Source organism: Heterodontus francisci, chromosome 23 (genome assembly GCF_036365525.1).
Source record: "Heterodontus francisci isolate sHetFra1 chromosome 23, sHetFra1.hap1, whole genome shotgun sequence".
NCBI lineage: Eukaryota > Metazoa > Chordata > Chondrichthyes > Heterodontiformes > Heterodontidae > Heterodontus > Heterodontus francisci.
This window is the reverse complement of record NC_090393.1, coordinates 4,461,613-4,476,623: the sequence shown is the minus strand read 5'-3', so window position 1 is coordinate 4,476,623 and position 15,011 is coordinate 4,461,613. Positions and strand designations below refer to the sequence as shown.

The 15,011-nt window shown below is 44.0% G+C and overlaps 1 protein-coding gene across 6 annotated transcripts in view; it reads left to right on the top strand.

Moving 5' to 3' along the window:
- Positions 1 to 241: 241 nt before the first annotated feature.
- The window catches only part of rimbp2b (RIMS binding protein 2b), a 480,114-nt gene continuing 465,344 nt past the window's right edge, over positions 242 to 15,011 (top strand). For all 6 annotated transcript variants that reach the window (XM_068054578.1, XM_068054577.1, XM_068054576.1 and 3 more), the window contains exon 1: positions 242 to 322. In XM_068054578.1, coding sequence (XP_067910679.1) covers positions 305 to 322 — 18 coding nt within the window. In that variant the 5' untranslated portion in view covers positions 242 to 304. The remainder of the gene's footprint in view (positions 323 to 15,011) is intronic.

Here is a 15,011-nt window from a genome sequence, read left to right as displayed (position 1 = left end):
GCTGAGGAGTCACACAATGCTGAAAATGATTATTTCACTCAATTCTGTTTAGTCTCTGGTGTGAATCCAAATTTACTTCATGAATCTGAGAGCCGAAATAGCCAGTGTCCTGACCTCCTTGTGTTGTAGTGAAACATTGGTGATCAGGAGAACATCCCAGCTGAGTAACTCTCCTGTGCCGTAGGACAGATCAGTGGATCATCGGCCAGCAGACATCGAACACCTGCTGAGACAATCACAGAAAGAACTGTTGTGGCTCCAAAGACAATTGTCCTTCATTTCGACCAGAAGCTCTCGCCTGTCGATGTGGTCACCAGAACAGGTGAGGGTGGGAACCTTTGAATTCATGTCTAATGCATTAAATTGAAACACCCTCTAGACTCTCCTCACTGCTGCTGTTGCACTGGAAAAGATGGTGCTGAAATTCTCCTTTCAGTTGGACAATTTATTGAGTGTTCATGGTTATCTACTCCATCATTAAGACCACCTACTTCCATATCACACATCTCCCCCGCCTCAGTTCATCCGCTGCTAAAACTCTCATCTATGTCCTGTTACCTCCAGACTCGACTACTCCAATGTTCTCCTGACCGGCCACCCACTTTCTACCCTTCATAAACTTCAGCTCATCTGAAACTCTGCTGCCTGTATCCCCCGGTTTTAATCGCTGCACAATTGGTAGTCATTCCTTCAATGCCTGGGCCCTAAGCTCTGGAATTCTCTCCTTTAAACCTCTCTCGTCCTCTAAGATGCTCATTAAAGCCCAACTCTTTGGCCAAGCTTTTTTTCACCTGTTCTAATATCACCTTCTGTGGCTCAGTGTCAAATGTTGTTTGATAACAATTCTGTCAAGCACCTTGGGACATTCTACTGTATTAAAGCCGCTATATAAATGCCAGTTGTTGTTGTTATGTCTTGGGTCTTGATACTGTAGTTACCTGATTGGACATTGGCAGTGTAAGAGTTAGGATATAGGGATGTGCTCATCTCCCTCCATCATTGTGAAAACACTATCTGATGAGTTTAACGTTGTAGATATCTGGCACCAGTTGATTGGCTGTAAATATGTTTGGATGAAATATTCACTGATAAAATACTAGGAGATGGTCCCAACTCCCTCAGTCACAGCTCCTGATGTGAATGACTCTCTCACTCCCCTGAATATTCATTTGTCTAGAAGCCTCGGTCTGTTCATCGCAGTCATACTCTATGTAATCCTTCTCAACTAATCAGATGGTGTTGTTGTGCTAATGTTCAGTCATGTTTGACTGCGCCCTCTAGCTACACTCTAACTCACTCTTACCTCTAACCCTATCTAACTAACCACTCTAACTAGTAGACAATCCACAGACAGTCAATCCAGATACTTTCACTCCCTTGGTCACTCAGTCACTCACTTGCTTGGTCACTCATTTGCTCATCACTCGGTCACTCAGTCACTCAGTTACCCACTCCCCAATCCATCAGTCACTCACTCCATTGGTCACTTGGTCTCTTACTCCCTGGTCATTTGGTCACTCATGCCCTCTGTCCCCCATCACTCACTCCCTCAATGACCATTCCTGGTGGAAAAGACTTCCTCATCCTGCTGAACATTCACTCTGTTAGTCGGTGCAAGCCTTTATTGAAGTTACCTCTCCCACATCATGTGACTGAGAGGGTTGGATGAGAATTTTCTCTAACGTTGCCGTGTTGGACTGCTCGGGGAGCTAAGCTGCTTTCGTTCTGTTGCTCTGAGGAGGTTACCAGCTCCATTTACATTTCCACATACTGAGATAACTCACATTGGGAAGCCAGTAACCTGTTGGTGGTGTTGACATTAACCTGCCTTTTTTTTGTGTCACGCTCTGCTACCACATCAAGCAGTTGTTATTCATAATGCATCAAAAAGCTTCTCCAACTTAGCAGCATCAACAAAACTGAAACCATCCTGTTCCACTCCGTCCAAACACTCTTGCCTCCTCTTGCATCCCTCATACTTGGTGCCCAGCTATTCACTCAAGCTGAAGCTATCGGACACAACTGCTGTACTCGAAGATTCCACGATGCTACAGGACCTCAGTCTGTATGACATTGTAATCCCATATTCTCCAAATATAATTTGACCCTTATGACTCAGATCAGAGAATATTGTAAATCATTTAGCAGAGGGAATGTAGGTCAGGAAAGCTTGTTTGATATTTTATGCTCAGAATGTGGTATTGGGAGATTTACTAGTCATAATAAATCGATTTGCTGTAATCTTAAACAGGCCATTGTATTGATTGTAAAACAATGTTTATGAATTTTAACTGTACGTCAACTCAAAATAAATAAGGAGAAACTGTTTCCAATGGCTGAAAGGTTAAAAACAAGAGGCTGCAGATATAAGGTGATTGGCAAAAGAACCAGAGGAGACATGAGGAAAAACTTCATTAGGCAACAAGAGGTGGATACAGATATTCAATAGTGACCTTCGAAAGGGAATTGAATAAATACTTGAAGGAGGAAATGGGATATGGGAAAGAATGAAGGGGTGGGACAAACTGGAATGTTCTTTGGAAGAGCCAGCACAGACTCGATGGGTCGAATGGCCTCCTTCTGTGTTGTAGTATTCTATGATTCTATGAAAAGACCCATCTCTGTGAGGCTTAATCAGTGAGTTTTTTTTTCCACTCAGGTGAGACCCTCACCTATTGGAGGTGCAGGTGAGAGTGAGAGAGTCACAGTGTCAGTGCTGTCCAGATCTCTGGGTTCGACTCACTGCTCAGACTGCAGAGTTTAACAAATTTCAATGACTTTTGAAGCACTTTTAATTCAGTCAAAATTGTCTCTCATCCTTCAATTTTTTTTAATAGGTCATGTACCCTAAAGATCTTTTTTTAACTCATTCACTCTTGAAATGCGGATGTCGCTGGCAAACAGTTAGGGAGACAGTTCCAGGGTTTTGACCCAGCGACGGTGAAGGGTCTTTGATATGTTTTGAAGGCAGGATGCTGAATGACTTGAAGGGGAACTTAGATTGATGGGGCATGTGACATTTTTGCAGTCTAGATTTTCTCATATTTGCATAACCAGAAGCATTCCAGTAAGTGATGCAAAGTCCCATAAATATTAAAATGCTGAATATTTTGCACCAATAGATATCTGCTTCTATTAAGTTTAATGTATTATGATTTCCACAAATCTAAATTCAGGACATTTAGTTGGGTATGTCTAAGCTGCTTAATTTGTGCTCTTCCGTCTTCTCTGTCAGAGAATAAGCCCCTTATTGTATTTTGATGGAAGGATTTAAACTGTAAATTATCTGCCAGCCAAGTAAAATGAAGCACTTAACCATCTTGATAGAGCAGTGGAGGAAAAAGTAAATTGCATTTTGCTTATCTCCCAACTCCTATAACAGAAAAAAACAAAGTCTTCAGTTTTGGGGAAATTGTTCAAATTCAGGGCTGTTGGGAGAGCAGAGTGGGATTGAACTGGTTAACTGCAAAATTACATTGACCTGATTAAGTTGGTACAATTGAGTGGTACACTGACCACTCCACATCACCTGTGCTAACAGGTTGTAAACCCTCCACATCTTTGCTTCAGGCCAGGACTCTTGTTCAAAATGGCAGCTCCACAAAAGGTGTAGTTTCCACTATTTCAAAAATTAATCGCTGCTTGATAGCCCTGTATAAATTGGCCTTTTGACTTTCCGCAGTGGAGTCCTTGCTGTCTGCCAATTCAGTTCCTCCACTTCCAATTTTGACTTCTTCCTCCGCGAGCTCATTCTATGCTCTGCCCTCCACTGGTGTGACTGTAGTGTAGAGTTACTCCTCTCCACAGCTGTGTTCAAACTTCACTTGCCATTCACTTGTTAACAGTTTAGCTGGGCTGTGGTGTCTGGGGTACAGTCGTGTAGTGGTTGTGTTGAAGGACTAGAAATTTGCCACCCCGAGATCCAATCCCATCAGAGCAGTTGGGGAATTTAAATTCAATTAAATAAATCTGGAGCAAAAAGCTAGTCTTATTAATGGTGATCATGAAACTACTGGATTGTTGTTAAAAACCTACCTGATTCACTAATGTCCTTTCGGGAAGGAAATCTGCTGTCCTTACCTGGTCTGGCCTACATGTGACTCCAGACCCACAGCAATGTGGTTGACTCTCAACTGCCCTCTGAAATGGCCTTGCAAGCTGCTCAGTTCCATTCAAGAAGGTGGCTTTTAGCACCACCTTCCCAAGGGTAGTTAGGGTGGACAATAAATGTGACCTTGCTGGTGACACCTACATACTGTGAATGAATTAAAGAAAAATCTGTGATGGCTGCTCATTCTGTCAACCACATGTTTCAGTAAAGGAATTAATAAAGTCAGGAGTCTTTGAGACTCTGATTAAATCTTTTCTTCAGTTCCTCAAATGAGGCCATATGGGTGGAACTTAAAAACAAAAAGGGGGCAATCACTTGGCTGGGAGTGTACTACAGGCCTCCAAACAGTCAGGAAGAGATAGAGGAGCAGATATGTAGGCAAATCTCTGAGAGGTGTAAAAATAATAGGGTAATAATAGTAGGGGATTTCAACTTCCCCAATATTAACTGGGATAGTCTTAGTGCAAAAGGCTTAAAAGGAGGCGAAATTCTTAAAGTGCATCCAGGAGAGCTTTTTGAGCCAGTACGTAGAATGTTCTACAAGAGAAGGGGCAGTACTGGACCTAATCTTAGGGAATGAAGCTGGACAAGTGGTAGAAGTGTCAGTGGGGGAGCATTTCGAGGATAGTGACCATAACTCTGTAAGATTTAAGGTAGTTATGGAAAAGGACAAAGAGGGACCGGAAATAAAGGTACTGAATTGGGGGAAGGCTGATTTCAATTTTATAAAACAGGATCTGGCCAAAGTGGACTGGGAGCAGCTACTTGTAGGAAAGTCTACATCAGACCAGTGGGAGTCATTCAAATAGAAAATAGTGAGAGTTCAGGGCCAACATGTACCTGTTAAGGTGAAGGGTAGGAGCAACAACTCCAGGGAACCCTGGATGTCAAGGCATATAGAGGATTCAATCAAGAAAATAAAGGAGGCTTATGGCAGATTCAGTGTGCTGGAAACAGTGGAGGCACTAGAGAAGTATAGAAAGTGTAGGGGGATACGTAAAAAAGTAATTAGGAGAGAGAAGAGGGGACATGAAAAAACACTGGTGGGCAAGATAAAGGAAAATCCTAAGGCGTTTTATAAGTATATTAAGGGCAAGAAGTTAACCAGGGAAAGAGTAGGGCCCATTAGGGACCAAAGTGGCAATCTGTGTGTGGAGCCGGAGGAAATAGGTGAGGTTTTAAATGATTACTTTTCATCTGTGTTCACTATGGAGAAGGATGATGTAGGTGTAGAGATCAGGGAGGGGGATTGTGATATACTTGAACATATTAGCATTGAAAGGGAGGAGGTATTAGCTGTATTAGCGGGCTTAAAAGTGGATAAATCCGCAGGCCCAGATGAGATGTATCCCAGGCTGTTATGTGAGGCAAGGGAGGAGATAGCAGGGGCTCTGACACAAATTTTCAAATCCTCTCTGGCCACAGGAGAGGTGCCAGAGGACTGGAGGACAGCGAATGTGGTACCATTATTCAAGAAGGGTAGCAGGGATAAACAAGGTAATTACAGGTCAGTGAGTCTAACATCAGTGGTTGGGAAACTATTGGAAAAAATTCTGAGAGACAGGATTAATCTCCACTTGGAGAGGCAGGGATTAATCAGTGATAGTCAGCATGGCTTTGTCAGGGGGAGATTGTGTCTAACTAACTTGATTGAATTTTTCGAGGCAGTGACTAGATGTGTAGATGAGGGTAAAGCAGTTGATGTAGTCTACATGGACTTCAGTAAGGCTTTTGATAAGGTCCCGCATGGGAGATTGGTTAAGAAGGTGAGAGCCCATGGGATCCAGGGCAATTTGACAAATTGGATCCAAAATTGGCTTAGTGGCAGGAGGCAGAGGGTGATGGTCGAGGGTTCTTTTTGCGAGTGGAAGCCTGTGACCAGTGGTGTACCACAGGGATCTGTACTGGGACCCTTGCTGTTTGTAGTGTACATTAATGATTTAGGTGTAAATATAGGAGGCATGATGAGTATGTTCGCAGATGACATGAAAATTGGTGGTGTCGTAAATAGTGAGGAGGAAAGCCTTAGATTACAGAATGATATAGATGGGCTGGTAAGATGGGTGGAGCAGTGGCAAATGGAATTTAATCCTGAGAAGTGTGAGGTGATGCATTTTGGGAGGACTAATAAGGCAAGGGAATATACAATGGATGGTAGGATCCTAGGAAGTACAGAGGGTCAGAGGGACCTTGGTGTACTTGCCCATAGATCACTGAAGGCAGCAGCACAGGTAGATAAGGTGGTTAGGAAGGCATATGGGATACTTGCCTTTATTAGCCGAGGCATAGAATATAAGAGCTGGGAGGTTATGATGGAGTTGTATAAAACGCCAATTAGGCCACAGCTGGAGTACTGTGTACAGTTCTGGTCACCACACTATAGGAAGGATGTGATTGCACTGGAGAGGGTGCAGAGGAGATTCATCAGGATGTTGCCTGGGCTGTCTATGCAGACAGACTGAAAAGTCTAGGGTTGTTTTCCTTAGAGCAGAGAAGGCTGAGGGGGGACATGATTGAAATATACAAAATTAAGAGGGGCATTGATAGGTTAGATAGGAAGAAACTTTTTCCCCTAGCGGAGGGGTCAATAACCAGGGGGCATAGATTTAAGGTAAGGTGCAGGAGGTTTAGAGGGGAATTGAGGAAGAAAATGTTCACTCAGAGGGTGGTTGGAATCTGGAATGCACTGCCTGAAGGGGTGGTAGAGGCAGGAACCCTCACAATATTTAAGAAGTATTTAGATGAGCACTTGAAATGCCATAGCATACAAGGCTACGGGCCAAATATTGGAAAATGGGATTAGAATAGTTAGGTGCTTGATGGCCAGCACAGACACGATGGGCCGAAGGGCCTGTTTCTGTGCTGTATAACTCTATGACTCTGGCTACTGATTTTTCTTTTCTTTTGATGAACATCCAATATGGCTACAGTGTATGATATTTATGGGGATCTGATTGGTCTTTGGTGTCATGTGGTTAGCATGAACCAAGCAACAGAGTTACAGGCTCACCATAGTATTATAGATGCAAACATTGAACATAGACTAGTGTGTGTCGAATGGAATTCCTCAAGATGCATTCACTAATATGACAGGAGTTTGTGAGAGATTTGATGGGAGGTAAGTGCATAGTATGAAAATGTTTGTTAATTTGGTTCCTGAGAAATTAGGACCTGGCAGAAAAATGTGATCGATCTTTTATGCAACAAACACACATAAAGTATGGTGTGCTTTACGTAAATCTTTGAAGATAATACAAATTGGTCTTCTTTGGGATTGCTCGTGGGCGGATGACATGATGAGTTGGTCTTGGGTTGTGTATTCTTTAGGTTACAGAGAAGCACAGGGTCAAATGTCATTTCAGAAAGCTGTAAATAGCGGGACCAGGTCTGAATAAATACTGCAGGAAGAGAATGGAACTCAAGCTCAAGGCACCTGACTGAGGCTTATTGGAGTAATTTCCAAGGCCGTTTTATCAGAACAAAAGAATTCCTGGCTGTAAAATGACCGAGGTCCATTGAGTTTACCTTCTCCCATCCTGGTAGTCACATGATACAATGATAATGGAATTGTTGACCAATCACAGTGATCAATCTCGATCAATGAGTCTATAACAGAGCCAGACATGAGGTGAGGAAAACCCCCAATGATGGAGAGCTTTGGGAACCATAGGCCCAAAGTCACCTGTTCCTCCCGAGCACGCTCCACTAATCACTCATCTTTCAGCCACTCCTCAAAACCTACCTCTTTGACCAAGCTTTTGGTCATCTGACCTAATATTTCCTTTGGTGGCTCAGTGCCATACTTTATTTTATAATGTTTCTGTGAAGCACCTTGAGAAGTTTTATTACGTTAAAGGCACTATATAAATGTAAGTTGTTATAATTAGCTGAAAATGGCAACCAAAAATTCCTGCCCCATTGGACGGACTGTTAGTCAAAGAAATTGGGTGTGCAATTTTGACAAGTTTGGCAATAGAAATGCTAAAATAATGAATTAATGGCCAGACGTTTCTCAAATAAGAATATATAATGTAGGGGGTATGTAAATATTTATGAGGATATTTTAGTGGTATAGAGCACCCCGCTATCTTGCCAGAGTTGGGTATGTGATGTGCCCTTGTTCCCAGGCAGTGTCCAGGACTGAGACATTACACCATCACTCATCAGATAGAACATGAACTCCTCGGGCTGTGAGCAAATTTGAGCTCCTATGAATAGTTAATCTGAAAATAAATTAGCATTTACACAAAGAATCACTGTCTTCCTCCAACAGGTAAAGGGGCATTTTAGATGATATGCAAATATCTCACTGGTTCAGCGTAATTATATCTATTTTCAGTATAGAATCACACAGTCTTGCAGCACAGAATGAGGCCATTCAGTCCATCATGCCTGAGCTGTCTCTTTGAAAGAGATATACAATTAGTCCCACTGCCCCCTGCTTTTTCCCCCAGTCCTGTAAAATTTCCTTTTTCAAGTATTTATCCAATTCCCTTTTGAAAGTTATTATTGAATCTGCTTCCACCGCCCTTTCAGGCAGCGCGTTCCAGATCACAACAACTCACTGTGTAAATAAAAAAGTCTCTTTATCTCGCCCCTGGTTCTTTTGCCAATCATCTTAAATCTGTGTCCTTCTGGTTACCAACCCTCCTGCCACTGGAAACTGTTTCTCCTTATTTACTCTGTCAAATTGTGTGAACAGATTGCCTGTGTGCATGTGAAATCAATGTTAGAATGGTGTGCGGTGTACATGGATCACAGAATATTCCAGCGCAAGACACACCATTCAGCCCATCGAGTCTATGCTGGTTTTTTTCTCCACATAAACCACACAGTCTAACCTCACTCTCCCCCTCACTCCCCATACTCTTTAATATCCCACACAGTCTAACCTCACTCTCCCCCTCACTCCCCGTACTCTTTAATATCCCACACAGTCTAACCTCACTCTCCCCCTCACTCCCCATAAACTTAAATATCCCGCCGAGTCTAATCCCACTCTCCCCCTCACTCCCCATACCCTTCTGTTTCTCTCTCCACAGATGCTGCCTCACCTGCTGAGTATTTCCAGAAGTAACTCAGACTCCATTTTAAGGTCATTTTATGTTCTTAATTTTAATTTAATATTATTTTATAACTAAATGGCAAAGATGACAGTTGTTTGGAAAGCAGAGAGGTGGAGTTAGTTCCAGTAGGGGCTCTCTAAAATGCAGGCTGAGAAACTGGGAGATGCACAACTAAAGCATCACCACTGGTGGGAGAGTGTAATTACAGCATGACAAGTTTACATTGATAATTCCTATTATAAATGTAGATATAGAAATACTATTAAAAAAAAATTGACACAAAAGTGTGACAAAATATATTAATAGGAAGTAAGGTTTTGTAGGAGTGTAAGATTTTAATACATTATAGATATACGTAATGCAGACTGCATTTCCCACTGATAAATTTGCACCTATAGTCGTAATATTTTGTCAGCCTTGGCTCAGTTTGTAGCATTCAGAGGATTCTCACTCCCGGGCTTAGTCCGTACTGTAACAGAGGGAATGACATGGGAACTATAGGCTTCAGAGAGCTTTGATTCTGCGATAGGGATATATTTGAACATTAGGGTCTAGTTTGGATGTCTGATTGAACACTAGGCCCTTGGCCTGCTTCAGCACTCTACAATACTTCACTTTGTACTGAGGAGGGCTGCTGTGTCGGAGATGCCATCTTTCTGATTAGTCGGTAAACCAAAGCCCCATCTGTCTGTTCAGATGATGCTAAAGATTTCACAACACATCTTGAAGAAAAAGAGCAGGGAGTTCTCTCACTGTCCTGCGCATCAATACTCACTCCACCAGGAAGGAAACAGTAACTGGCCATTTGGCTGATATACTGTTTGTGGGATCTTGCTTTGCACAAACTGGCTCCTGCATAACAACAGCTGGAGCATTGACTCCAATTCTGGGCACCACAATTTGGGAAGGATGTCACGGCCTTGGAGAGGCTGCAGAGGAGATTTACTAGAATGGTCCCAGGGATTGTTAATGTGGAGAGACTGGAGAACCTGGGATTGTTCTCCCTCGAGCAGAGAAGGTTAAAGGGAGATTTAATGGAGGTGTTCTAAATGGTAAAAGGTTTTGACACAGTAAATAGGAAGAAACTTGGTTAGACTGCACCTGGAGTACTGTGTGCAGTTTTGGTCCCCTTACCTTAGGATGGATATTCTTGCCATAGAGGGAGTGCAATGAAGGTTCACCAGACTTGTTCCCGGGATGGCTGGACTGTCCTATGAAGAGAGATTGGGGAAACTGGGCCTGTATTCTCTAGAGTTTTGAAGAATGACAGGTGATCTCATTGAAACCTGTAAAATACTTAAAGGGCTAGACAGGGTAGATGCAGCTAAGATGTTTCCCCTGATTGGGGAGTCTAGAACCAGGGGACACAATTTCAAAATAAGGGGGAAGCCACTTAGGACAGAGATGAGGAGAAATTTCTTAACTCAGAGGGTTGTGAATCTTTGGAATTCTCTACCCCAGAGGGCTGTGGAAGCTCAGTCATTGAGTATGTTTAAAGCAGAGATTGACAGATTTCTAAATACAAATGACATAAGGGAATATGGGGATAGTGTGGGAAAAAGGCATTGAAGTGGATGATCAGCCATGATATTGAATGGTTGGGCAGGTTCGATGGGCTGAATGACCTACTCCTTCTCCTATGTTCCTAAACTGTTTCCATTTGCAGGAGTGTCGGTAACCACAGATTACCAGATTATCTGGAGGACACAGATTTAAAATAACTGGCAAAAGAACTAGAGGGGGAGATGAGATTTTTTTGACCCAGTGAGTTGTTGTGATCTAGAATGCACTGCCTGAAAGGGCGATGGAAGTAGATTCAATAGTGTTGAAAGGAAATTGGATAAATACTCAAAAAGGAAAAAAAATACAGGGCTATGGGGGGGGGGGGGGGGGGGAGGGGGGAATAATTGGATAGCTCTCTCAAACAGCTGGCACAGGCGCGATGGGCCGAATGACCTCCTTCTGTGCTGTGGGATTACATGAACAGTGACTTCACTCCAAAGCTAATTGATAGATGAGGTAGTTTGGGACATTCTGCGGTTGTGACGTGATGCTGAATTATGTTTGAATATGATCTATTATTATTTGGTAGTGGCATGCACGAACAAACACCTTTAGCCTTTTTAAGAATAGCATTTAAATGTTGATGTAACAGTTTACAGATGGCCCAGAGCGAGGTTTTAAATTGGGGCTGTGTGGGAATGGGGTTCAAATATTGTGGGGATGTTTTTTTTCCCAGGCTGCCAAGATTGCCTGAGCTCGCTGGAGTTACTGAAGCTGAGAACGAGCCCTTGCCAATTTTTTTTTTCATGCAAGTGGTAGTTCCGAATGTAATTCTCCATTTGAGAATTCCGAGCAGGTAAATCCTTCCACGTAGCTGCTGTTATACATCTGGTTGGTGTATTTCATTGGGCAGTGTGGGAGGGAGAGAGGGAGAGAAAGTGACTATGTACAGCTGATTGGTCCAGTTTACTGGGATACAGGGAAGAGAGAGCAGGAAATTACCCTAGTTTGGGGGGGAAAAAGCATTTTGCAGAGGTTGTAAAACTGTAGAGGAGGAGGGGAGTTGTATTCAGATGGGCGAGTGGCGAGAAGACTGACAAATAAGGAAAGAGCGTCTTTCTCTGCTGCAGTTTTTGCACGGGCTGTTATGGCTGTCTCTTGACAAGCAATGAATCATTTTTAGATGAACACAGGACTCTGTCTCAGTCAGATTGTAATTCAACACACTGGACTCATAACTCTGAACGGGAGCTCCTCATGCCCAGGTAGGCTGAATAAGCAGCAATGTTTTGATGTAGTGTCTGTTTTAGTCATTTTAAATAAGGTATTTCATGCTCTTCAATGCCTCATTTCACCACAAATGCAGCACAAGTAGATTATGCTGAAGCTCCTCTCTCTCTCTGCTGCTGCTGCTTGTTTTAATCTTTGCTTGATGCTGTTGTAGGGGCTGACGTGCTTTTTTTTAAATAGAGGCTTTCGGAACGAAAGGATCCTGTCGGTCACTGGGCCCTGGAGCATTCTCTGTGACCTTCCTGTTTTATGATGGTTCTTTAAAACTGACCCCAGTACATGAGGGAGAAAGAGCCCTCAGTGTTGTTTCTGCATTGCTGTGTACACAGTCTCTGTATATACTAACCTGATACCAGGGTGAGATTTCAGACTTCAGTCGCCCCTGTAAATATCTCAGATCCAAGATGCAAAGCCTGTCAAAATGAATACAATTCCTCCTTTTCATTCATCAGCATCATCTTTTTCAGCATTGTCAGGAATGCAAAGTGCTTCTTAATGCCCGGTAAGCTGTGCCCAATAGTTTAAACTCAACTCTGCAATCAGCTGCTTTTGGAAGCAGCAGAAACTGCGATTGAAACTCCTTTTTTGTAATAGAAGACAAACTGCAAAATGGATCCCCATCCATCTTTCCAGGGCGAAGCTAGTGTTGTTCTGTCACCAGAATGTTTTGCGATGTGGAGTTTAACACGGAACTCGGGCAGATGTGTAAATAATGCAGCACCTGAAAATGAACAGCACTGCAGCAGCAACACTCAAGTACAAAAGGTCAAAGTTACTTCATGCAATGGAACCACGTCGTCGCTGGAACTGGCAATTTAGAAACAATTCCACCCAGTGCGTGGCTTAAAAAGCCATTTATTCCACGTCTTTTTGTCTTAATGTGCGGGTTTGTAAAGAACCCTCTGTAAATCCCACTGCCCCTCTCTCTCTCTCTGTCATAGTGAACCAACCATTTCTGGGTAATCTTGGAGAGTCACACACACACCAGCTGAGTGTGTTGATAGAAAAGTGTTGGATTCCAGAACAAGAGGGACCCCCACTGAAATGTAACTTCCATTCCCCCACCCCCTCCTGCACCCATTCTCCCACCCCCACTTCTTCCCACACCCCCTCTCCCACCCCTTCCTGTAACCCCGTCTCACCCCCTCCTGCACCCCCTCTCCCACCCCTTCCTGCAACCCTGTCTCACCCCCGCCCTGCACCCCCTCTCCCACCCCCACTTCTTCCCACACCCCCTCTCCCACCCCTTCCTGCAACCCCATCTCACCCCCCCCCCCGCACCCCCTCTCCCACCCCCACTTCTTCCCACACCCCCTCTCCCACCCCTTCCTGCAACCCTGTCTCACCCCCCCCCTGCACCCCCTCGCCGACCCCGAACCCCCCCCCCACCCACTCGCACACAGCTCGACTCTGTATGATTAATTAAACTCAGTTCCCACTAACTTCACATTTGTGATTCTCTACTGTTTTGATAAAGTGAAATCTTGTGCACTTTTTACACTTTGACTGATGGCATGCCAACCTGATGATTCGCATGTGAACCGATGTCATGTGCAGGTTTTTATAACTTGGGTGTTCTTGCAGATTTTTTTATTTGTGTTTATTTTATTCGTTCGGGGGATGTGGGCATCACTAGCCAGGCCAGCATTTATTGCCCATCCCTCATTGCCCTTGAGAAGGTGGTGGTGAGCTGCCTTCTTGAACCACTGCAGTCCAGGTGAGTTAGATATATCCACAGTGCTGTTAGGGAGGGAGTTCTGAGATTTTGACCCAGCAACAGTGAAGGAACGGCGATATAGTTCCAAGTCAGGATGGTGTGTGACTTGGACAGGAACTTGCAGGTGGTGGTGTTCCCATGCGTCTGCTGCTCTTGTCCTTCTAGTTGGTAGAGGTCGCGGGTTTGGAAGGTGCTGTCTGAGGAGCCTTGGTGTGTTGCTGCAGTGCATGTTGTAGATGGTACACACTGCTGCCACCGTGCATTGGTGGTGGAGGCAATGAATGTTTGTGGATAGGGTGCAATCAAGCCGGGCTGCTTTGTCCTGGATGGTGTCGAGCTTCTTGAGTGTTGTTGGACCTGCACCCATCCAGGCAAGTGGAGAGTATTCCATCACACTCCTGACTTGTGCCTTGTAGATAGTGGACAGGCTTTGGGGAGTCAGGGGGTGAGCTATTTATCACAGAGTTCCCAGCTTCTGACCTGCACTTTGTAGCCAAGGTATTTATATTTATAACAGGTCCAGTTAAGTTTCTGGTCAATGCTAACCCTCAGGATGTTGACAGTGGGGGATTCAGTGATGGTAATGCCATTGAATGTCAAGGGGAGATGGTTAGATTCTCTCTTGTTGGAGGTGGTCATTGCCTGGCGCTTGTGTGGCGCGAATGTTACTTGCCACTTATCAGCCCAAACCTAGATATTGTCCAAGTCTTGCTGCATTTCTACATGGACTGCTTCAGTATCTGAGGAGTTGCGAATGGTGCTGAACATTGTGCAATCCTCAGCGAACATCCCCACTTCTGACCTTATGATTGAAGGAAGGTCATTGATGAAGCAGCTGAAGATGGTTGGGCCTAGGACACTGCCCTGAGGAACTCTTGCAGTGATGTCCTGGAGCTGAAATGGTTGACCTCCAACAACTGCAACCATCTTCCTTTGCATTAGGTATGACTCCAACCGGTGGAGAGTTTTCCCCCGATTCCCATTGACATTCAGTTTTACCAGGGCTCCTTGATGCCATACTCAGTCAAATACTGCCTTGATGTCAAGGGCAGTTGCTCTCAACTCACCTCTTGAGTTCAGCTCTTTTGTCCCTGTTTGAACCAAGGCTGTAATGAGGTCAGGAGCTGAGTGGCCCTGGCAGAACCCAAACTGAGCGTCAGTGAGCAGATTATTGCTAAGCAAGTGCCACTGGATATCACTGTCTACAAAACCTTCCACCGCTTTACTGATGATCGAAAGTAGATTGATAGTGCAGTAATTGGCTGGGTTGGATTTGTCCTGCTTTTTGTGTACAGGACATTCCTGGGCAATTTTCCACATTGCC